Source organism: Anomaloglossus baeobatrachus, chromosome 2 (assembly GCF_048569485.1).
Source record: "Anomaloglossus baeobatrachus isolate aAnoBae1 chromosome 2, aAnoBae1.hap1, whole genome shotgun sequence".
Classification (NCBI taxonomy): Eukaryota; Metazoa; Chordata; class Amphibia; order Anura; family Aromobatidae; genus Anomaloglossus; species Anomaloglossus baeobatrachus.
The window spans coordinates 716,692,187-716,717,774 of record NC_134354.1 but is presented as its reverse complement, the minus strand read 5'-3'; the positions used below and the strand labels follow the sequence as shown (position 1 = coordinate 716,717,774).

The following is a 25,588-nucleotide window of genomic DNA, read 5'->3' as shown; positions in this document are numbered from 1 at the left end:
TCGGATTGTCCAGTGGCCATTTTAACTATTGCAGTGTACAAAGCCAGTGGCATTGTGCATTGCAATCCATTTCAACTGAAATGAACCACATACAGTTGAAGCTGGCGATTCCCGGTCTTCTGTACTGGATCTGGGCACTGCTTCTTGTTGGTTAAGGGAACCAGCACTAATTTTAACTGGTGTCCCCAAACAGGTAAGAACCATGGGAGTCCCAGCCCTGGTTTTGTGCAATCTTTCAAGTTGTAATTAACCAGACCCTGCTGATCAGAAACACTTTGCTGTCGATATAATATAAGTACAAAGAACCTCAATTACCAGAATAAAATATAAACTTTATTGATATCAAAATTTAGTTAAAATACACCCAGTGACTGTGAGCACACAGGGGCATACAAGGAAAATTGAAGAGCATTACCAAATGGGATCCCTCTAACAAGAGAGCTACTCTTAAATATGGGGAATTATATACAGGTGTGTGTGTAGCATACACCCCCTTTAGAAAGCTAATTATTCCTTGATGTCCCCTAAATATCAAAAAGCATTCACTACACCATAGGGGTACAATAGGGTAGAAAGGGTGGACAGTCTCTATGGAGTCCCTATCTCACCCTATACACGCTTGCTCCTACCTACCGACGGGGGGTTTGACGCCGTAACTATTTTGGGCGCCCCCGTTCCACGTCGGCTTGCCCTAAATGCACCCTACCTCAAGGTGAATGAATACTAAATAGTTTTTCAGAATTCATAAATAATTCAAGAAATTTGACCTACAAATACACATCCTGCAATTCAGATAAAGTAATTAATAAAATATTGCAGAATGGTTACAACCCATAATCGTATAGTCTTCCTTTGAAAGAAAATGAATCTCTGACTGACATTCATGGATCAGATTAAATGCAAATATTGTACAACCTGTACGAAAAATGCACAAAAAGGACCTAAATGACTAATCCTCAATGCATTCAAAATATCAAATGAGTATGAATGGTACCATGGGGGCGGAGTAGGGTGGAAGGGGAGACAAACTCTATGGGGTCCCTATCTCATCCTATACACACTCACTCCTACCTACCAACGGAGGGTTTGACGCCGTAACTGTTTTGGGCGCCCCCGTTCCACGTCGGCTTTTCCTTAATGCACCCTACCTCAAAGGTGAACAATTTCTAAACAGTTTTTCAGAAATCACACATGGATGACATATCGCACAGATTGCACAATTAATGTGTACAAGAAGGAAATATAGATGCAATTACTTCCCTTCAAATGCTCGTTTCTATATCGCCTCGACGCGTTTCCCCTTCTTATAGATATAAGGATCATCAGGAGGCTAAAGTTCCAGCTGTCAGATATGGTGATCCGTCAGATGTAGTGATCCATGGCTGTGCGCCCTGGTCACAGGAAGTGCAGGGTTTAAAAACCGGCACCAATAGATCACATGGGGCCACCAACCAATAACAACCCCTGGCTATCTCATCTCTAACACCATTACTGCGCATGTCACTCATGCTCTAGCCATTAAGTGACCTGATCCCATGAATGCACTCAGGCGCAAGGAAATTGCGTGCACCTTCAAGGGAACCGGCAGCTGAGATTAGTACCGCCCTTGTTTCTAAGTCACCACTCCCGTCCTCAATCTATCTCTCAGAACCGCCCACCATCCAAGCTACACTGGGGTAACGCCTACAGGGCATTTACGTCCCAATCACAGATCTCAAGGTAAAGACCGGAAGTAAAGGGGTTGTGCCTGTACGTAAGCCTGCCGGCACCACAGATACTACTTACAACGGCACCCCAATGCGGCGCCCAGTCAAATCCCCCGGGCAAAATGACGTAACCGCGCATGCGTACTGATCTGCCGGTATTACCAAACACGCCCCATTCAGCCTCCTATCTCACCAAATTTGGTGAGATTGGAGGTTGAATGGGGCGTGTTCTGGAATATCGGCAGATCAGTACGCATGCGCGGTTACGTCATTTTGCCCGGGGGATCTGACTGGGCGCCGCATTGGGATGCCATTAGTGAGATAGGAGGCTGAATGGGGCGTGTTTGTCTCTAAACTCAATTCGATTGAACTGTTTTTGAGTCGATATAATATATAAATCTTTTATAATATGCCTGTTACGCTATGTTTTTCCTTAACGTTTTGGTCCTGTAGACCTTCATCTTTAGTTGCAGAAGAATTTTTACATATTTAAGTACGTTATTTCTCGGACTAGAAGACACACTTTTTCCCCTCAAATTTGTTAGGAAAATGGGGGTGCGTCTTATAGTTCAAATGTAGTCTATCTGGCTCCCTGGGGTGCGGTGATGGTTACGGTTGAGCCGGGTCACAGTAACTGTGTGCCCTGGGCTGGGAGGAGGCGGTGTCCCGGCGGTGTGAAGCAAGGGCGGCTGGAGCATAATATTTTCAAACTTTATGGAGATTGACTAATTTTTAGTTGTATGTATGTTTGAAAATAAAATTGTCTATTCATGAACGAGCCTCCTGTACGTGTTTTTGCACAATGTATTTAACTGACTATTTGGAGTAGTTTGAATACTACATTAATCCAGATTGGGATTCTTATGAAATTAGCTATGATGATTTTGAAAAATGATATGTATCCCTTGTTGTGTGACCTATTTGATGGCGGCTGCAGCATAGTATGTAACCTTTTTTTATTGCTCTGCCTTCTCCGGTTTTCTTGCTGTTAGCTCTGGTAAATTCAGTGCCGCTCGCTAGTTAGTCAAGCAAATGTTAATCCAAAATAAATATTTACTGCTCCCTACACCCATAATTGTGCCCACCACTCAACGCCAGTGTCAGTGATAGTAAATCCAAATTGCATATTCTGTGCTCTCCTTGCCTATAATCTTACCCACCTCTCCGCACCGAGGTCATTGATTAGTAAATGACTGTGAAGAGCTTTACTATCACTGATCCCCCGGCGCGAGAGTTGAGCATGATTATGGGCATGAGGAGCAGTGAATATTTTTGATCTATCTACATTTGTTTGAGTAGACAGCATGCGACATTAAAGTTATCGGAGCTTACAGTAAGAAAATCGGAAAAGGTAGAGCAATAAAAGATAAATATCCTGAAAGGGCTGCACAAAAATAATAAAATAGCGTACATATATACATATATATAATGCTCATCAAATGTAGATATGTACATATTAAGAGGGGACTAAAATAGAACAAGGTAATTTGGAAAGTTAACCTGTTAGTGACCACCAATGTGACTTAAAACTAACTTTTGATATAAGTGAATAGCTTCCCCCGACAGGTGTTGCTGTCTGTGTTAGCACTGACCATGGCTGTTTAACCCCTTACATATTGCTGTTAATTTAAGTGTAGTGCCTCCCTCTTTAACCCCTTAACGACCCATGACGTACTGAGTTTGTCATGGATCAAGTGCCGGTAAGCCCCGCCCCCTGCCGTCGGCAGGCGGCGGCGATCCGCGCACATATCAGCTGTTATCAACAGCTGACGTGTGCCTGCTAGCCGTGGGTGGAATCGCTTCCACCCGCGGCCATTAACCCTGATCTGGCAGCGATATGTATATGGGCGCCGCCATGACAGTCACTTACCCCCCCCCCCCACCGGAAGTCACGTGACATGATCACGTGACTTTCGGTGGTTGCCATGGTAGCACAGGGTCATGTGATGACGCCTGTTGTTAACATGACTCACTTAAGTAAAGCAGCAAATCTGCAGTTCTCAGCTCTGTAGCTGAGATCTGCAGATAGTGCAGAGCGATCGGATTGCTGATTTGCCATAGCCCCCTAGGGGGACTAGTAAAATAAAAAAAAAGGAAAAAAAAAGTTTTAAAAAATTAAAAAAAATAAAAAAAAACCCATATAAGTTCAAATCACCCCCCTTTCACCCCATTGAAAATTAAAGGGTTAAAGAAATAAAAAATACACACATATTTGGTATCGCCGCGTTCAGAAATGCCCGATCTATCAAAATATAAAATCAATGAATCTGAACAGTAAACGCCGTAGCGGCAAAAAAATTCCAAACGCCAACATTACGTTTTTTGGTCGCCGCAAATTTTGCGCAAAATGCAATAACAGGCGATCAAAACGTAGCATCTGCGCAAAATGGTACCGTTAAAAACGTCAGGTCGAGACGCAAAAAATAAACCATCACTGAGCCTCAGATCCCGAAAAATGAGAACGCTACGGGTTTTGGAAAATGGCGCAAAACGTGCGCCACTTTTTTTGGGCAAGCTTGTGAATTTTTTTTAACCCCCCTTAGATACAAGTAAACCTATACATATTTGGTGTCTACAAACTCGCACTGACCTGAGGCATCACATAGATACCTCAGTTTTACCATATAGTGAACACAGTGAATAAAATATCCCAAAAACTATTGTACGATCATACTTTTTTTGCAATTTTTCCGCACTTGGAATTTTTTTGCCGTTTTCCAGTACACTATATGGTAAAACTTATGGTTTCATTTAAAAGTACAACTCGTCCCGCAAAAAACAAGCCCTCATATGGCAAGATTGATGGAAAAATAAAAAAGTTACGCCTCTCGGAAGAAGGGGAGCAAAAAACAAAAACGCAAAAACGGAAAGTGCCCGGGGGCTGAAGGGGTAACCTGAGGAAGGCGTTCCGCCGAAACGCGTTGTGGTATACATCTGCCATTCATCAGTGTGCACAAGCCGGTGTTTTCATTTGCAATATGGATATTTATTTTTAACCAAGTTACAAATAAAGAAGCATTTTTATTCATCCCCTTGGAGTCCAGCTGGATCTTTTCCATTGTTCTGTTCCATTACCTCATAAAGTAACACATCAGATTTGAAAAATTTGACCTGGTCGTTAAAGGGAATCTATCAACAGGTTTTTGCTATGTAAACTGAAGACCGCATGCTGCAAGGGTTAATACAGAGAGTTCAGGCATGGCTGTCTTGTCAAGGTCCAATCTGTTGTTTATTTGCTATTTTTGTTTAAGCAGCAGGATTCTTATCATTGCTTAGACTACTATGTCAGGCACATGGCAATCCAGCACGCCCCCTCATCTGACAATGTACAATCTCTATAGAGAGCCTGGCATGGGTGAGGTCCGTTCTCTCAGCTCTACTACATGACTAAATCTAAAAATACTGATTGTGTCCGAATGGCTGCACCCAGTAATCTAAGTGATACATCGTTGGATTCATGATCTCTTCGCTTACATTATGATCTCAGATGAGGTAACAAAAACCTGCTGACAGATTCCTTTTAGGACCTGTGCGCACTTACCGGATTTTGCCGCGGATTTGCTGCATGTTTCGCTGCAGAAAATGTTCATAACATCTCTGCAGTGAATCACCAGCAAAACCTATGGGGAAAAAAATCCTGTGCGCACTAGGCGGAATTTGACAGCTGCATGTTTTGCTGCGGGATTCCCACAGCAAAAACAATTGCATGTCAATTGTTTTCCGCATGTCGCTGCGGGATTTCACTCCATTGACTGCCATGTAATCGTGAAATCCCGCAGGGAATAACGCAGGCAGCAAATTCTGTGCGGTTCACTGCGTTTTCCTGCGTTATTCCCTGCGGTATTTCGCGGTTTACCTGCGGTAATGTTCATCGCTTGCCTGCGGTTTTGCAGGGAAGTGATGTCATTATGACAGGAAGAGGAAGCGGAGCAGAGAGTAAACACACACATCACAGACACACACAGACATCACAGACACAGACATAGACATATAGAACACACATAGAAAGCAAACGGAAATATAGAAAACAAAACACGTGGGCTCCGCTGTATATTTACCGTCCAGCTGAGGTAAACACACAGCGGCGGCCCGGTATTCTCAGGCTGGGGAGGGAGAGGGGCAGGGTTAATGTCCCCCGCCTCCCTCCCACCTCCCACAGCCGAGAATATCAGCCGCAGCTGCCCCGGGACTGTCTCATCCATTATGCGGCAGTACCGGAGTGTCCCCAGCTCTTCCTGCAGCTGTGATGCAGTGGCAGTCAGGGTAATACAAGGAGTTAATGGCGGCGGATCACCGCCATTAACTCCAGGCTTGATCATGGCAGCGTTTATGAGACAGCTGACATGATCAAGCCGTAAGTAAAGTGAAAAAAACACAGACACCGAAAAATCCTTTATTTTAAATAAAACACAAGCCTCGTTCAGCCTTTTATTAACCCCTCCCGAAACACACCGCTCTGACGTAATCCACAGGTCCGGAGTAATCCACGTCCTGCAATGCTTGCATCCAGCCGCGACTGACAGTGTCACAGCGCTGAATGCAGGCTCGCAGCGAGACAGCAGAGGTAATTACCGGTCATTTCCCATGGCCGGTAATGTGAACTCACTACCGACCGTGAGAAATGCAGCGATCTGTCCTCTATCTGTCTATCCCTCTATCTATCTATCCCTCTATCTATTCTTCTATCTGTCTCTTTATCTATCTATCTACTATCTATCTCAGAAGGAAATTATTATTTTTTTTTTTTCAATGTGCTTTATTGCATTGAATGCAATAAAGCACATGTACCAACCCGCACGCGGCAATACCGCGAACAGTACCACGGTAAAACCGCGGCAAACCGCATGCGGTTTTCGGGTGCGGTTTGCCGCGGTTTTTTACCGCGGGTGCGGTAATCTTTCAGTGCTTGCTGAATTTTCTTGAGAAATATCCATTTTCCAGTGCGCACATAGCCTTAAGGAGATTTTTTTGTTAAAATCTATCTTTCTATTTTGAACAGTAAAGAAACCCATGTAACTGTATCCTCATGGTTTTCTTTTCTACATGTTATGCACTTGCGTTATCTCTCGGTCACTTTTTTTTAGTGTTTTATCTTTGTTGATCGAGTCCACTAGTTGTAGGTTTCTGTATTTCACTTTGAGACATGCAAACATTGGCATTTATGACTTGTATGATTGAGAATTGGTGTGATTTCTTAGTCCTTATCTTTAGTGTATGATCTTTTAGCGATTAAGACCATTTTTCCAATATACAGTTAGTAGATCTGTGAACAAAAAGCCGAGAACCAGTTTCACAATCATTGCCTCCTGCCGATAAATCTTTCCAAATGTTATGTTAGGTAGCAGACTGCATGAATTTATGGGACTGTCAGGCTTCCTTATCTATAGGCTTTTTTAATTTTCATAATTTTAAGCTTATGATATAGGTAACAACGGTTTCTGTTAGCGTTGCCCCCCGACCCGAAATGTACATTCTTGTATGGCAGCTGCTCTGTGTAAATGAATTCAATAATTTAATCATCTTAATGTAGATTTACAAGGAATGCGTGTTACTGGATTTTGGAATATCTGTTCTCCTCAGTTGCCCCAGTGATGTCATCTCCTCCTGTGTGCCTACTAACAAATCAGGCCGCAATCACGAGACTCCGCGCTGGCAGCAAGTGCCCCAAAGAATTTTCAGAATATTTCCATGTTCTAAACATTTGTAAATATTTGGATTCTATTTAAACATTTATATATAACCACATGAACTCCATAACTGAATGTCCGTGCCTGTTGTTCTGCACCAGCCATCCATGCGGATTACCTAAATCTTCCTTATTAAATAATCCCTTTCAATGATTTAGATGGACATTTACATACACCATGCATGCTGTCCTTAGAGCTGAACTGGTGATTTCATGAGTCAATATTTTTTGTCTGTAAGTCATCAGTTGCTCAGCTAGAATTACCAGCGTCTGTGTATAGTCGTCTATGTAGTGTATGTATGTATATCTGTGTGTGTGTGTGTGTATATGTGTATGTATGTATATATATATATAATATACAGTACAAACCCAAAGCTTGGAGTTTTCTTTATTTTCAGGACTCTGAAAATTGTAGATTCACATTGAAGACATCAAGACTATGAATTAAAACATGTGGAATGAAATACTTAAAAAAAAGTGTGAAACAACTGCAAATATGTCTTATATTCTAGGTTCTTCAAAGTAGCCATCTTTTGCTTTGATTACTACTTTGCACACTCTTGGCATTTTCTTGATGAGCTTCAAGAGGTAGTCACCGGAAATGGTTTTCCAACAGTCTTGAAGGAGTTCCCAGAGATGCTTAGCACTTGTTGGCCCTTTTGCCTTCACTCTACGGTCCAGCTCACCCCCAAACCATCTCGATTGGGTTCAGGTCTGGTGACTGTGGAGGCAAGGTCATCTGGCGTAGCACCCCATCACTCTCCTTCTTAGTCAAATAGCCCTTACATAGCCTGGAGGTGTGTTTGGGGTCATTGTCCTGTTGAAAAATAAATGATGGTCCAACTAAACGTAAACCGGATGGAATAGCATGCCACTTCAAGATGCTGTGGTAGCCATGCTGGTTCTGTATGCCTTAAATTTTGAATAAATCCTCAACAGTGTCACCAGCAAAGCACCCCCACACCATCACACCTCCTCCTCCATGCTTAACGGTGGAACCAGGCATGTAGAGTCCATCCATTTACCTTTTCTACAAAGACACGGTGGTTGGATCCAAAGATCTCAAATTTGGACTCATCAGACCAAAGCACAGATTTCCACTGGTCTAATGTCCATTCCTTGTGTTCTTTAGCCCAAACAAGTCTCTTCTGCTTGTTGCCTGTCCTTAGCAGTGGCTTCCTAACAGCTATTTTACCATGAAGGCCTGCTGCACAAAGTCTTCTCTTAACAGTTATTCTAGAGATGAGAAGGCGTGTCCAAACTTTTGGTCTGTATATATATATATATATATATATATATATATATATATATATATATATAATATACATATACATATACATATACATTTTTTTAAGATCAGTTTCTTATTCATGCTCTGTGCTGGGGCCATATACTTACTGCATTAGGCTATAGCATCAGGTGAAGAATAAGGGGTGAAGATTAACCTTTAAGCACAAATATTAAAAATTTGCTTGTACAAAACACTTCAACCATATAAAAACACAAGAAACACAACTGCCCTGCATAAGGCGCACTGTGTAACACGATACCTACAATAGGTGGCAACTACTATGTATCGCGTTATAGTAAAGAACTGTGCAGGATATAGAATAGATTAATATAGTCACCCAATGTAGTTGAAAATACGATAGACCACCAAAAAAAATAGTATCTGTATGGGCCCATGAGGCAGTATGTGCACAAATTACAGAATGTTTTCAAGTAGACAGTGGTCCAAGGTGATAAGCAATATATGTCCCTCATTCACATGAAAACAAATATGGACAAAGTAGGAAGGATCTCACCCATCCAGAGGTTCCTACTGTCCAGTACAGCAAGTTTTGTCAGGCGGAGTTGTAGGTGGGCACCAGGGTCCTGTATCCAGATCTCTCTTGCTCTAACTCCCACAGGCTCCCTTACAAGGAGGGTCCAAGTGTTCTTCTACACTTGGACAAATCTTTAGGAGATTTTCTTAGAATAATAGAGTCAGACTCCACTCTGAAGCTCACTCTAAATCTAGTGGAGTGGAGTCTCAATCTGTCTTGGACACGGTGTGTGTTCTCCGAAGGAGACTGTAGCTGCCCGTGCCCACGATCTGGGTTTGGGCCGCTGTGGACTTTTGTTCTGTTCTCCCCACAGAGAACACTAGCGGCTCTGCAGCATAAACTGACATGCTGTGTCTCGGAATGCAGCACCGCAAGTCAGTTTACACTATAGAGGAAAGAAGCACAGCGGGTATGGGATTTCTATATATCCCATCCACTGTGCTTGTGCTGTACTACGCTGCTTCCAAAACGCTGCAAATCCTGATCGTGGGCACATAGGCTTAGATTTTGACAATTTTTAGACCAAGTTTAAAGCATTAAATGTGCCTTTATATATTGAGTGCCATCTCTGTACTTTTGAATGCAATGATTGGGAACGACCAAGCAGCAAAAAAAGGAATGCCAGTGTAATGCGTAATGATTTTCCTGGCAGGTCTACGATAAGAAACATATAGAGATGTAATGACATTGTTTACGACTTTTTTTTTTCCCCCCTGACTTTACTTATTCATTGTTTTTTTTCATTATTTTTTTTTTTTTTTTTTTTTTTTTAAAGGACTCGTTTGTATGAAGTCCAGTACATCGGTGGTGGAGCTGGTCATGTTGCTTTGTTCTCAGGTAAGTTATATACGGCCATTTTTACTATCACTATCACGGGTTGAGTATTTCTTTTACTATTATGTTTGATATAGGAGAGACTTCCTTATGTTCAGAACAAAAAGCTCCTCACATTTGGTAAATAATTGGACCCATTTCAAATCTTGAAGATTTTCAAAAGGCTTAAATAACACCATCATAGCACCAATCAGTTTGATCTACAGTGCCAAAAATTGGATTGAATGCCATGGGAAAGCAGTAAAACCATTCTCAAGGATTTGTTTCTGCTTTCCCATGACGGATCTAATCCTATGTTTGTCACATTACTTTGTATGATACAGCTGTGTGAATACAGCCCAACACAAAATCTGCACTGCTAAAATGCCTAGAATTGCTGTACATCAGTGGCTTGACTGGGTCCCAGATCATAGCCCTCCCAAAAAACTAAAATTGCCTTTTATCCAAAACTATAGATATAGCCAAATAATTTGTTATAATTGTGAAAAGATAATTCAGTCACTTGTTGAATATAAAGTATAGTTTTATTTAGGTATGGGGTCTTTTATTATTAGTTAGAATTTATTTTTCTTTTTTTATCATATTCAATTATTATACTAAAACTAGCACTGGACTTAAATAAATTAATTATACAATTATTTCCTTCTGTATTAATAATATGATCAAAATATTACATGCACAAACCAAAGATATGTAAGACATTACATATCAGATTTTGTGTAGTTTTGTTTAGGTATACTTTTTTATTATCTGTTATAAACTTGTTTGTTTTTTATTGTTTTTTTTTTTCTTTTAACTCGTACTGTTCTATTATGCTGCTAAAGCTAGCACATTTTTTATTTTCGTACTTTGGCAGAAACTAGACTTAATCCGAGTGTATGTTTTTATTTTGGTATGTTGATAACCTCTTCAAAATATAACATTCAATCCAAAGATATTAAAGACATTACAGATAAACTCCAAATTTGTAGTGTATAAATTTGAGTATTTTATTTTTATATTCTGTAATGTAGCCTGAGTGACATTTTATATTGCATATTTTCTTTTTATTTTACCAGAAAACATTATTTGTAGAATGTCTCTTCCATGTCATTAATTTTTCCATGAATACCTATATACTATAAATATTGTGGTGTAAAACTATTCTGAAAAGCAATATTAGCCATCAATAAAAGTATAGCATTAGGATGAAAAAAAATATATATGAACGACTGAGAGCATTGAAAGAGTTCTGATACTACAATACGCCCCTAAGCTGGCTCTATATATGTAGTCTGTATAATTCAGCTATTCTGTCCCATGTTTTGGTACAGCTCCTGATCATGAAGGAAATTTATAATCCGCCAATTATATTGAAATTACAGTGACAGCTATGCACTATATTGCGAACGCCTTTTTTAATTGAAAAACCATTTACCGGCAACACTTGATTTTTAGTTCTGAAATGATGAAATCTATTATAGTTACGTGGGTTGAAAAAAGACCTAGGTCCATCTAGTTTAACTTTCCTCCACCAATTATACATTTTTTTTAAAAGTAGTTGGTGTCTGACATTACTACCTCTTGTGGTAGGTTCATCCCATAGTCTGACTGCTCTAACCGTAAAGAACCCTTTACTATTTAGCTGCCAGAATCGCTTTTCTTACACTCGTAATGAGTGCAGCCTGGTTCTTAGTATTGTCTTTGGAAGGAATAAGTCCTTCGTGTTGACCACACGTATTTATAGATATAAATGAAATCTCCTCTGAGATGTCTCTTTTGTAAGCTGAGTCTTTACATATTAAGATGCTGGCGGAAGATAAGATTACTCGATAACTTTTCTACATATATAAGCTCGTACAGCAATAGCCAGAATAGTAATTGTCCCCATTTTAAGGAACCAAATTTTAGCCTTTTGTTGCCTTAAATCTTATCTAAGAAGTGGGCAAAGGAGTGTGTACATTACGATAACCGCTCCTTCAGGTCCTTTCGGTGATGGACTGCTGAAGACTCGGCGGTAAGGTCTTCCACTTTTCCCTACCTCTGTACAGCTCTGACAGTGACTCGCTTGTATTATGTGAATCACTTCTTGCTTGAACTTATGTTCATACATTCCCCTGCCGGACTTTATTTTTAGACAGGACATCTTTTCATCTTTTTCAATAAAAAAATGAATCTCTAATATATTATTCCTTTTTTTTCCTTTTTATTATAGCTTTTCTTTCTATAAATTGCACAGTGACTAATGCTTTAATCATTCCGAAAAATGACTCAAATTGCAAAAATCTAAACCCAATTTGTAATGATACCAATTAACACCACCCACATTTTTCTATATATGTGTCACTCAATCAATATATCCTGATAAACTATAGAGGACCTTGGGCAATCATCTCTAATCATCAAATAGTCCTATAAGGCTTCAATGTTATATTACAGATTTACTTTTTTTATGGCAAATATTTATATACAGTGGAACCTTGGAATAAGAGTAACTTGATTTGAGAGCGTTTTGCAAGACAAGCAAAGCTTTCTAAAGATGTGTAACTTGGTTTAAGAGCAATGCTTTGCAATAAGAGCCAATACAAACCATGCACACGTCTGGTTCTATCCTTTCACCGCGCTCTGACCCGCTCCGGAGGTAAATTTCTGTACATATGTACTGTATACAGTATACCATTGTACGGTACAGTATATACTATATATCATATCTATCAATTTGCATTTGTGGATACAGTGTTGCAATTATTGATAACCAGTACAGCACATTGCTTGTATTGTACCTCCCGCACACCAACAATTCTATTGTAAGCTAATGTGCAGTTTAATTTGTTTTATATGCTTTTTACTGCACAGTATTTTGTATTAGTGTACTATAATATTTTATATGAATACAGAACATTATTTTGTATTACTGTAATAAGTGTATAAATACAGTAAATATTTTTGGGTTGTGGAATGAATTGTCTGCGTTTCAATTATGTCCTATGGGAAAATTCGCCTTGATATAAGAGTAACTTGGTTTAAGAGCTCACTTTCGGAACCAATTATGCTCCTAATCCAAGGTTAAACTGTACTTATTATTACCAGGTATTGGCTTGAGCCATACATTTATCACTCTAGGCTTATTTCTTGCATTGTTTGCCAGGTCGTCTTGTATTTTTAATGTTAAAAAAAAAAGGAAAAGTGGGAACCCTTGTGGGAACCTGACAAGACTCCGTTACATCTCAGTAGGGTATGTCTGAAAGTGGACTCGTATGGCCGTATTATCAATGGAAGCTATGAGTCCAATAACAAAGACCATAAGCTTGGGAGAGTCTCTATTATTTCTGGTTTCTTATTTCTTACACTATAAGAAAGGCAGATTTCACTTATGTATTAGTTATATCATCCTTAAATACCTTGTATAGGTATTATATTTTTGAATACATATTTTTTTAATTCAGAAGTTTTCTCGAAAGTTTAAAAATGTGTTTTTGTTTTGTTTTTACTTTAGCTTTAATGAATACAAGGTTGTCTTTTCTATAATGTGACTTTGGATCTGAAACGAATTAGCATTATTTACAATGTATGGCTCTTAGTGGCAGAATCCTTACCTGCTGTTTCTTTTCCCAGTCTCCTCCACTTGGTCCATAAGGAAACGATTAGTCTCTGTTCCTTTTTTGGATGCATGATGGTAAGAGAGGACGTAGAAAAAATACAGCCTTGGCAGGGATCCTCAATGGGGTTCCATCTTCAGGCTCAAACCCGCTGGGCACTTGCAAAATTTGTTCCATGGACAGTTGAAGACAAAATTCCATAATATTTGATGTGGCCTCTGATCTTCAGAGCTGGAATTTTTTTTTTTTTTTTTGTTCATGGATTTTGCTGCTTTTGTTTGGGATAGAAGAAAAATGTTAGAGCTTCCTCCACCCTTGGCAGTTCACATGAATAAAGCGCACTGTAACATGAGGTTCTTGATGGCCTCATCATCTAATCAGAGGTCTAACATTACTCATTTGCTGGCTCCAGTAATTCCTGCCATTAGTGGCCCCAGAGATGAAACTTTGCCTCTCGTATTGATTGAAGGAAAGAGTGAGAAATTTAAGCCCTATCACTGTTCCCTCACTAACAACATTTAGCAGAACCTTATGTACCCTACCTTCCTAATGGCTCTCCATATTCCATAAATTATATTTTGAAGGCACAAGCAAATGTCCAAAGCTTTAATTTTTACCAAATTTTCCGTCTTAGTTATATCAGATATCTAGCTGCATATAGATACCCAAATAAAACACCGTTATTTGACACTTCTGTTTGCTCCTTATGCAAGGGTAAAAGGTTACAGACTGCAAAACATGTCTCCAGTTACATATATGCCGCTTTAAAATGGCTCTCAAAGCTTTCAGTGGAAAACATGCTAATAGTGAAGTACGGGGGATGAGATCATTTCCAATTATTCACCACATTTGCCCTTAAAACCTGTTATGCCTTTGGTAAAGCATTGTGAAGTGTTATACATTTAAATATATATGAAAACTCTGTAGTATATAATGTATTCTGTTTTTGCTATACTATTGTATGACATCAGAGGGCAGCTGGCACTGAATACGCCGCCCAATATTCAGATACCAAATATTCTGCCCTTGCCCAATATTCAAACACTGAATACTCTGTCCATGCCCAATATTCAAACACCGAATACACCGCCCCTGCCCAATATTCAAAAACTGAATGCTCCGCCGCATCCTATATTCAAACATTGAATACTCTGCCCCTGCCCAATATGCAAACACTGAATTCTTTGTCCCTGCCCAATATTCACACACTTAATAATCCGTCCCTGCCCAATATTCAGACACTGAATACTCAACCCCTGCCCAATATTGACATTGAATATTGCGTTCTTGCCCAATATTCAAACATTGAATACTTCGCCTCTGTCCAATAGTCAAAACTGAATACTCTGCCCCTGCCCAATATTCAGACATTGAGTACTCTGCCCCTGCCCAATATTCAGACATTGAATACTCTGCCCCTGCCCAATATTCATCACTGAATACTCTGCATTTGCCCAATAGTCAAACACTGAATTTTCCGCCCCTGCCCAATATTCAAACACTGAATGCTCCGCTCGTGCCCAATATTCAAACAATAAATACTCTGCCCCTGCCCAATATTCAGTATTTTTTCATGTATCGTACCAAAATTTTGTAAACATCTTTACTTGTAAGATGACATTCGCTCCCTGGTGATCTAGTGATGAATTTCCTTCTCTGGAGGCCTAGTGGCATACAGTTCCAAGTTTTCTGTTGGATAGTACAAAATCTCTGGGGTAAACAGTTCATAGTCCCCAGCTTCTGGTGTGCAGAGTGTATAATGCCAAGTTTTGGGTATATAGGGTTTATCAATTCATAGTGAACATCCTTTGGTATAGTATTACCTAGAGCATTAAAATCAATGACATATGCTTAGCAGAGACTAAAAGGGTTGCAAAATGTTAACGTGTCATAAACCCCCTAAATTTTGTAACCATGTACAATATCATCCTGTTGAGGTGAATGGGACGCAGCTGAAATGCTTATTCTACTGCTACTAAGAGTACACTACCGTGCCCGGGAACCAACCATGGTGACCCAACACTTGGTAGACCGCTATCCAAACAACTGATCCTTGGCTGTGCATCTGACCATCTAGTAAAGTATATGCCATCAATTTTTGAATAACTCTCTTAATATTTTATACAAGGATAATGTTTGTTTTTCCCGACTTTTAAGCCTATTAAGAAACTTTGTCCTATTGTTCTAAATCTCTAAAATCCAGAAATAATAGAAAAGTTTAGAGGAAAAGTACTGTACATTTGTAAACCTGAAACGCTAAAATGGTCCAATTAAAAAAAAATACTATTCAGATTAAGCTTATACATTATAGAAACTTTATCCTGAAGGGTACATTTATTTTTTAGTATTAGCTTTAATTAGTGTCCTGTAAATTATATTCTGTCATACTGAAGCGTTGAGTATCGAGAGGATAATCATTACATAAAATCCATAACATTTCATCCATTTTTAGGTGCTTTCTTTTCCCATTAATTTGGGTGAAAAATAATGGGGCAGACGACAGTGGGCTGTTGTTGTTTTTTTTCGGCAGCTCCAGTGGTTGTGAGGTGGAAGTGAGGTTATTGCAGGCTGTAAGCTTCCTTCAAGAGATGGATTTTCAAGCTCCCTCTGAAAGTTCTGAGTGTGGCGGATAATTGCACATGTTGGGGCACAGAATTCCAGAGGATGGGGGATAATTGGAAGAAGCCGTGTAGGCTATTAAGGGAGGTATATACGAGTCTTGAGGAGAAAAGGAGGTCTTGGGGGGGACAGGAGATTACGTGTTTGAAGATACCAGGAGATTAGTTCGGAGATATATGGAGGAGACAGCTGGGAAATTGGAAGCCAATGAAGGGATTGGCAGAGGGGAGAAGCGGAGGAGTAGCGAGGAAAGAAGTGGATTAGTCGGGCAGCAGAGTTAAGGATCTACTGGAGAAGGGCGAGACTGTTAGCGGGAGGCCACAGAAGAGTATATTGCAGTAGTCAAAGAGACAAATGATGAGGGAATGCACAACATTTTAGTAGATTTAAGGTTAAGGAAAGGATGGATTTTGGAAATATTTTTGATTTAGAGATGGCAGGAGTGCGCAGTGTTTACTTTGGTCTGTTGGTGTAAACAGGCATTCAAACAACACACAACACAAACCACACAGGTCGATCTGTGCAAATGTCCCCCTAAGCCTGCTTTACACGTTAAAATTTATCGTGCGATCGCATTTGCGATCGCACCCGCCCTCGTCGTTTGTGCGGCACGGGCAATTTCTTGCCCGTGTCGCACAATGCTGTAACCCCCCATCACACATACTTACCTTCCAAACGACCTTGCTGTGGGCGGCGAACATCCACTTCCTGAAGGGGGAGGGACGTTCGGCGTCACAGCAACGTCACACAGCAGCCAGCCAATAGAGGCAGAGGGGCGGAGATGAGCGGGACGTAATCATCCCGCCCACCTCCTTCCTTCAGCATTGCCGGCAGGATGCAGGTAAGCTGCAGTTCATCGTTCCTGGGGTGTCACACGGAGCGATGTTTGCTGCCTCGGGAACAATGAACAATAGGATGTTCGATTTTTAGAAAATGAGCGACGTGTCAGCAATGAACGAGAAGGTGAGTATTTCTGCTCGTTCATTGCTGTCACACGCTACGATATCACTAACGATGCCGGATGTGCGTCACTTACGACGTGACCCCGCCAACATCTCGTTAGATATATCATAGCGTGTAAAGCCCGCTTTAGAATGGGTTTCTAAGTAGGACTCCGCTCTTTGAAGGCGTAGACAGGTGTTATCTTGAGACAATCCCTTTAAGGTAAACAGTCTATTACGTTTTTTGAGATTTGCACCCAGATTCCTTCCTTATAGTCTGGGAATTTGGGATGATTCATTGTAATCAGTCTTTGGATTAGGACATACAACATACCTTCAAGTAAAAAAAAGTAAGGTGGACTGGTGATAGCTTTATTTCCTAATCCTGCTTTTTCCTTCCACCACATGGTCAGTACTTGCTCATGGTACAACAAGTATGTACACACAAAAAGGCTTATAAAGAAGCTCATAAATTATATTTTTAGAAAGGCTTACTTTAGAAATATATGAAGAGTTTTCCATTATCAACATAATGGGTTCCAAACGTTGAAGGCATATAAAATAACAAAGCCAAATGGTAATAACGACCTCCACCTAATTGGCGGCTCGCTAATGCTGCTCTCGTCTGTGTTTTGGTTGCAGCAGTGACATTGCATCAAGTGTGCATCACCGCTGCAGCCAAACATAGAGCTATATGAGACCCGTGCCCCCTACATCGGCGGAACTGCTGAGCTCAGCGATTGACTGCAGCAATCATGGGCGCTGCCGGCATGATGTTACCACTGCAGCCAGTACACAGACCAGAACAGCGGGGATGCTGATTACCATCTGGCCTTATTTTACATGCCAACTTTGTTGTAAATGGAAAACCCCTTTAAGTATATGTTGAAGGCTGATAATGTTTAAAAGGAGGATAATATTTGTGTGTTATTCTTAACAAAACTCAAGAGTTAAAGTGACAGCAAAAAATTGTAATTTTGTAGGAAAATTTTTACCATGTGTTTGTATTATAAGTAAATGTGTTCTTGTGCATGCAAAGAAAACAACAGTTCGTGTTAATGAGGCTATAATAACATACGCAGCATGATACCAGTTCCCTCATAATGAAAAATATCCCTTCCTGGATAATCTATAAATAAACTAACATCAGCTCACGTCTCTGATACTTCTCTAAGAAACACATGCGCGAGGAAATACTTGATTAAATCCAGGTGAAGTTCTGGTTAGCTGAACACTAAAAATGTGACTATGGTTATTCACATGAGAGCAGCTCAGAGTATGGAACTGGAATCGGCGACAGAAAAAACTTTTGAGAAGAGACTTCACGTGTACATTAAAATAAGCTAAACACGCACCATATTCACAAAAGGTTAATAACCTCCAGATTGGGTTCTCACTTATCCACTTCTCTTCACATTCAGTGTTAATATTAAGAACTGTACTGTTATATCAAGGATTATTTAGGCCTAATAAACTGATTGTCTCCTTGATAAAACCTCAATGCTAAAGATGTAAAGTTTCCCATTTAAATGTAGTATTATATGCTGTCAATTTAAAGAGGTTTTCCACTACTTTTATGTCGATGGCCTACCCTTAGGGGCACTTTGAACACTACGACATCGCAGGTGCGATGTCTGTGGGGTCAAATTGAAAGTGACGCACATCCGGTGTCGCAGGCGATATCGTAGTGTGTAAAGCCTTTTTGATATGATTAACGAGCGCAAAATCGTCATAATCATATCATCGGTTTAGCGTTGGTCATTTCCATAATTTGGAAATGACCGATGTTACGATGTTGTTCCTCGTTCCAGCGGCATCACACATCGCTGTGTGTGAAGCCGTAGAAGCGAGGAACATCTCCTACCTGCGTCCTGCGGCTCACTGCGGAAGGAAGGAGGTGGGCGAGATGTTTACGTCCCGCTCATCTCCGCCCCTCTGCTTCTATTATTGGCCGCCTGCTGTGTGACGTCGCTATGACACTGCACGACCCGCCCCCTTAATAAGGAGGCGGGTTGCCGGCCAAAGCGACTTCGCAGGGCAGGTGAGTGCATGTGAAGCTGGCGTAGCGATAATGTTCGCTACGCCAGCTATCACCATGATATCGCTGCTGTGACGGGGGCAGGGACTATCGCGCTCGGCATCGCAAGCATCGGCTTGCGATGTCGTAGTGTGCAAAGTGCCCCTTAGGATAGGTCAATCAATGTCTGATCGGCCGAGGTCCAACACCCTGCACCTCCACCGATCAGCTGTTTTTGGTCCCGGCGGTGGCAACAGGCAACTGAAAATGCTCAGTTCCGGACCTGCTCAGTCTTCGGTTAGTGGCCGCGGCCGGATACTGCACATCTGCCTATCCATTCTAATATAGGAGGCGGATGTGCGGTACCCGGCGGTGGCCACTATCTGAAGACGGAGCAGCGCCAGCACTGAGCATTTCCGGCTGCCTGCTGCCGAGACCAGGAACAGCTGATCAGCTGAGGTGTGAAGTGTCGGACCCAGCCAATCAGACATTCATGACCTATCCTAAGGATCGGCCATCAATGTAAAAGTAGTGGACAAGCTCTTTAAGATAAGAGGTGACCAAATTTTCGGATCTGCGAGGTGTACCATAGTGGTTATCACTCTAAGGCTTCATTCAGACGTCCGTGTGGTCTGTACATGTGGTATCCATTTTTTCACAATTACACGTACACATTATAACCTATGGTACTGTTCACGTGTTCATTTTTCAAGAAGCACGGATGAGAAGGAGCAATATACATCAGTCAGTGAAAAACACGTACAGCAGCACAAGGAGGGCATCTGTGCACCATCCATGTGCTGTACGTGATTAACATTGTAAATTATAGGAGAAGCTTTCATCAACACTGATAGTAAAAACGAACACACAAATGACACGCAGATAACACTCGGATGATACACTGATCCATAACTCTGATGATATCGGTACCACTTTTCACGAACGTGTTTAAATAAGGACGTGTTAATGAGGCTTAAAGGTGCATGATTATCATGAATGAGCGTTCTTATGATAGCTCAACAATAGTCACTCGTTTTTCGGTTGAAATGATCTTTTGATCATCGTTCTAGACAGTGCATTGTCCTTTGCAACTGGACCTATAGATTGGGTTTCCATCATTCAGTTGTGTCTGGTCACTTGTATTATGATTGAGCTGGGCACAATGCCTAATTTGTGCATCATGTGCACTGGTCTGGCACGGATAGTTGGACCAGAATTTCTTTTTTCAAATCAGATCATTTTTATTAAATATACAACAGTTGTTACAGAGCAAAATGGATAGACTTCGCATAGCATCAATATCGAGACCATAGTCACAGTATTAGTCAAGATTACAAATCCATCCTCTGTAAATTTTTGAACAGTAGTTCGATTTTCCATAAAAGAACAGTTAAACGATATAACCTTGTCTATTAACAAAAATTATAGATAAAGTTTACTACAGTACATCTGTCCAGCTTGAGATCATTAACGGCCGCATCACTCTATAGCATGTTCTTACCCGTGTCCACCTCGTTCTCCCCCAACTGTTCGTCTGATCAGTCCCCTCCACCCTTACCATGTGGTGTTCTCCATGGTTCCGTGACAACCTATGGTGTAACCAGACCCCAATCACTGAAGCGACTCCCTTTATTGCAGGCACAATAACAGACGGTCTAGCATAGCATCCTGGACCAACATACCAGACAGAAGACCCGGTACCTACATCAATGGCTGCCAAATCTTATAAAATTTACTAAGTGCTTTCCTTTTTAAATGACTTCTCTTTCCAATCTAAGGATGCCATTCATCTTATTTTTAAGTTCCACTATAGTCGGAGGCAGTGTCGGACTGTTTACCGGAGTAATCTCCTGTAATACCAGGCCTGGCCGCGGTTACCTGCACTGAACTCTGGAGCTCTCACCTGAACTCCGGAGTGCAGCCTGGACTGAACTCGGGGTTTGCAGGACTGAACCACGAGTGCCGACTGATTCCCCGGCGATTGTGATTCAGTTCATGGCAGCTGCTAACAGCCTGGGCTGAACTCCAAACCTGTCACCTGAGCTCCGTAGTGCAGTCCGGCAGCTGTGACATGAGCTGAACCGCAATTGCCGTGGAATCATTCGGCGCTCACAGTTCAGTCCTGCAAACACTAAGTTCAGGCCAGGCTGCACTCTGGAGCTCAGGTGAGAGCTCCAGAGTTCAGTGCAGGTAACAGCGGCCAGGCCTGGTATTACTGGAGGTTCCTCCGGTAGCCAGTCCGATTCTGGTCAGAAGTGAGAGATCTAGCCATTGATATATGCCAGTAGCTTCCTTGCTTGGTAGAGAATGAGTTATATAGACCAGAATTTCTAGTATGGCACTCATACCAATTCAGTGCTACTGTAGATGCACCAAATGACTGGAAACAATCTCAAATAAATGTGTAGTATCAGTTCTGGCATCCGTTTCTCTTCAGTGTTTCTGTACTTGGCCAGAGGGAAAGACACCAGATGGAACATTTAAAATTAGGTATAAAATAACCTCAGATGAAGAACAACAACACATAACAAATTAGTGTCCTTGTTTAACAAAAACTACACCAAAATGCAGAATTGTGAAAAAGTACACCTTGAAGGTTTCCATATAAATTAAAAGTGTAATTAGCAGGCTCCAATGAAATGCCCTTGATTGTTGATCACCATATGTGACTGCCTACATAAAAGCAGAAGTTTTGGAATGTTGCTGGTCTTAAGCATTTAGGCTTCTGATAATACAATGCCAAGAAACAAAACATCAGTAATGATCTTTTAGAATTGTTGCTGCTTTCATTCAAAGAAGGGTAATGAGGCATTTTCCAAATAATTTGGAGTCTGTCATTTTACAGTGTGAAAGGTTATTCAGACGTGGAATTTTTTGAAGAAAATTGATGTTGACAGTCTTTCCAGGAGTGGATAGCTTAGCAATTTCACCCATTGGTCAGACTGTGCAATGTTTAGAGAAATTATAAAAGACCCAAGAGCAGCAGTTCAGACTCTAAAGTCAGAATGTTAAAAGTTCATTACAGTACATTTAACAAGTATGGCTTATTTTGAAGGAATGCCACAAGAAAGTCTCTTCTTTCTAAAATAAATAAATAACATTGCAATATGGCTAAAGTTTGCAAAACTGCATCTGAACAAACCACAAGATGTCTAACGATGTTACTTAATTATTTTTACACCACAATAGGGACACACACAGAGTCTGATTGGTTGCAGTCAGGCACGCGGTCACACAGGGTTGGGGCACAGTCTGACTGTAACCAATCAGAGATGCTGGGACTGCTGGTGGGCGGGGGAAGCAGTGCATATACATGAGGTTAATGAGCAGCTCCGGAAGTAGCGTTACAGCCTCGAGGGAGACTGGTAAGTGTAACGTGCTTGCTCTAACCCTCTAGCCTTACTACCACCATTTTAATCCGTCGGATTGGGTTCCCCATAGACTGGCGTCTGGGCAGATATCCATGATTAATTCCGGGCCAGAACCGGGTTTATTTTTAAACCCGGTTGGACCCGGCTATCCTGGGTATCTGCTAGTGTTGAGCCAAAATATTTGCTTGACCTTGGAAGAGCTTCCACGCCAGTAGTACAGACCACCGAACCAGAGCTTGACGATCCTCCTCCTACCTGCCGCCACCACATTCATGATGTCACGCAGGTCATACTAATCACAACATGCTCTAAAAATGCTGGCATATAGGAAGAGATGGGCAAAGTCCAAGAGCTTCTGCATCAAGATTCTGCAAATCTTTTTGCTGAACTCTTTAGCTGTCCATTTTGAAATGAATGTTTTTCCCTTAAGCATTTTTATTTTTAAAATTTCAGAGAAAAGATAATCAAAAGGGAAGAGAAAGCCAGTTGGAGCCATATGGGCATCTTCGGTTTAGCACATCTTTGGTCTGCTCGATGTCCAGAAGATGTAATCTGTGGCAACTAGCTGATATGGATTTCAACTATAAGTTATTCCATAATTATACCATAGTACACATCACAGCTCGGGGTGGGCAATTCACTTCCACCCACTTCTTAGAAAAAAAAATGAGTTTGCCACAAAATAACAAAAAAAATAGCAAAGTAACAACAAAAGTTTCCAAAATCTTTGCACAAAAGGGACATGGGCAAAATATGACTTCAAGGGAACCTGTCACTAGATTTGGTGACTATATGCTGCGGCCACCACCAGTGGGCTCTTATATACAGCATTCTAACATACTGTATATAAGAGCCCAGGCCGCTGTGTAGAACATAAAAATGACTTTATAATACTTAAACGGTTGGTTCGGTGCAGAATGGTCAGATGGGTGTCTCCGTTCTACTGGTGCGGCGCCTCCTTTTTTGGCCATCTTTGTCCTCCTACTTCTGAAGCCTGGGTGCATCACGCGTCCTACATCAATGCACACGCGCCGGTATTGAGGTCCTGTGCAGGCGCACTACAATACTTTGGTCTGCCCTGCTCAATGCCGGCCTGTGTGAATGACGTAGGATGCGTCATGCACACAAGCTTCAGAAGGAGGAGAACTAAGATGGCTGAAAAAGGAGGCGCCGCATCCGGAGAACGGAGACACCCATCTGACCATTCTGCACTGATCCGACCGTTTAGGTAAGTATTATAAAGTCATTTTCATGTTCTACACAGCGGCCTGGGCTGTTATATACAGCATATTAGAATGCTGTATATAAGAGCCCACTATTGGTGGCTGCAGCTTATAGGTCCCAAAACTGGTGACAGGTTCCCTTTAAATTCTGAATTTTGTCATGTTCAAGCCTGCAATATTGAGTGTGACGGTGAGAAATGTACTAAGTCATTGCGTTGAGTTATTACCTTTCATGTAAGCCGATGGTAGCTACAAGGGAGTCATTTTAGGTGACTTTATTCTCCTGGATCTATCTGATTTAGCACTGGCAGGATTTATTGTGTATACTGTGGTATTAGCAGCCCATATATTCATTTATTAGGATCTTTCCTGTGACCGAAAACAAATGAAAATAAATTTATTTGCTTAAATTTGGGTTCTTAAAACAGACCCAGAAATCCATGGACACATTTTCTACCAACGTTTTTTCTCTCTAAACCATACGTAGAGGACTTAGGTTACTGTATATGTTCCGACAGGAAAAGGAAATGCCGCGTTTGTTTTTCTTTAAATTACAACAGCAAATTAGATACTTTTATGCCCTTTTAAGATGGAAATTCCATGTTAACGACTGTAGATTAGCAAAAATGTCAGATTTTCTTCTCCCCCTTATCTCGGCTCCTGAATAAATGTAGGATTGCCAGAGGCTCCTTTTTTGAGGTATGGTCTAAATTTACGTGAAATATCAGATTACGAGTGTCTGAAGGTACATGTCATAGATAATTCATTTCATATGAACTGCCTTTCAGACTATACAGGATCTGCAATCAGGACTTATTTACCCAATGGAAGTATAGGTCAATGAAAGATATACTTTGTGTTTCAGAAGTCCTGTACAAATCTTTGATTTAGCCCTTTCCTAGAATTTGCTGTCATTTTTTTTTTCTTTCATAGTGTTTTTAAGATTGAAAAATTAGTGCCATCCTTGTGATGTGAGGATTTCCTTTAAACCTATGCTGTAAAGAATTAACTACAAATTATATTTTGTCAATTTGCAAATTTATATTTTCCATATGTGAAGCTTAAAAATGAGTCCAGGTAATGGATATCATATTGGCCTGTGATTAGCAAACGGGGTTGGGATCGATCATATTGTAACCATTTATATTCATTAGCTAAAATACTCCCATGATATTTGGGAAAAAAAATATTTGTACTTTTCGGGAAATCACACTGTATAAGGACATAGTCTATTTAAACTGTATTAAAGGGGGTCGGTGACCAGATTGCACAATACATATGGCATACATTATTAAATAGATCTTTTAGACCTAAGTGCGCTAATTTTATAAATCCACGTAAGAATGGCTGTATAATTCTGAAATTTAAAGAAGCAGTTATAGCTGGAGATGGACGTATAAAGTGCTCATTTTATTGTGGCAATTTAAAATTATTATTGTCACGCTAAATACCACAGCGAAAGGGAAGGGAAACCCTGTGTCTAGGAAGAGGGAAGATAGTGACCCCTGACCAAACCTAATGTTGGTCCCTGGGGTCCCTCACCAACCTAGATAGGCTCCGCACCTATTCACAAAGCCAGATACCTAACCCTAGGTATCCCTAGTGCTGAACCCCAACTAGGGAATGGATGGGATGAGCTCTTCGTCAACCCCACTAAACACTATAGAAGACACAAAGGGGACACACATGGGGAAATGCATGAACTGTGCATCTACATATTACTTAGGTAGACGTTCAGCAAGGTTTCAGCAACGATACCACAGAGGAGTACAAGCCATCTGCTTGCA

At 40.9% G+C, this 25,588-nt stretch overlaps 1 protein-coding gene across 4 annotated transcripts in view; it reads left to right on the top strand.

The window, feature by feature from the left end:
* Positions 1–25,588, top strand: part of NBEA (neurobeachin) — a 1,081,445-nt gene that overhangs the window by 571,555 nt on the left and 484,302 nt on the right. For all 4 annotated transcript variants that reach the window (XM_075337333.1, XM_075337330.1, XM_075337331.1 and 1 more), the window contains one exon: positions 9,994–10,055. In XM_075337333.1, coding sequence (XP_075193448.1) covers positions 9,994–10,055 — 62 coding nt within the window. The remainder of the gene's footprint in view (positions 1–9,993; positions 10,056–25,588) is intronic.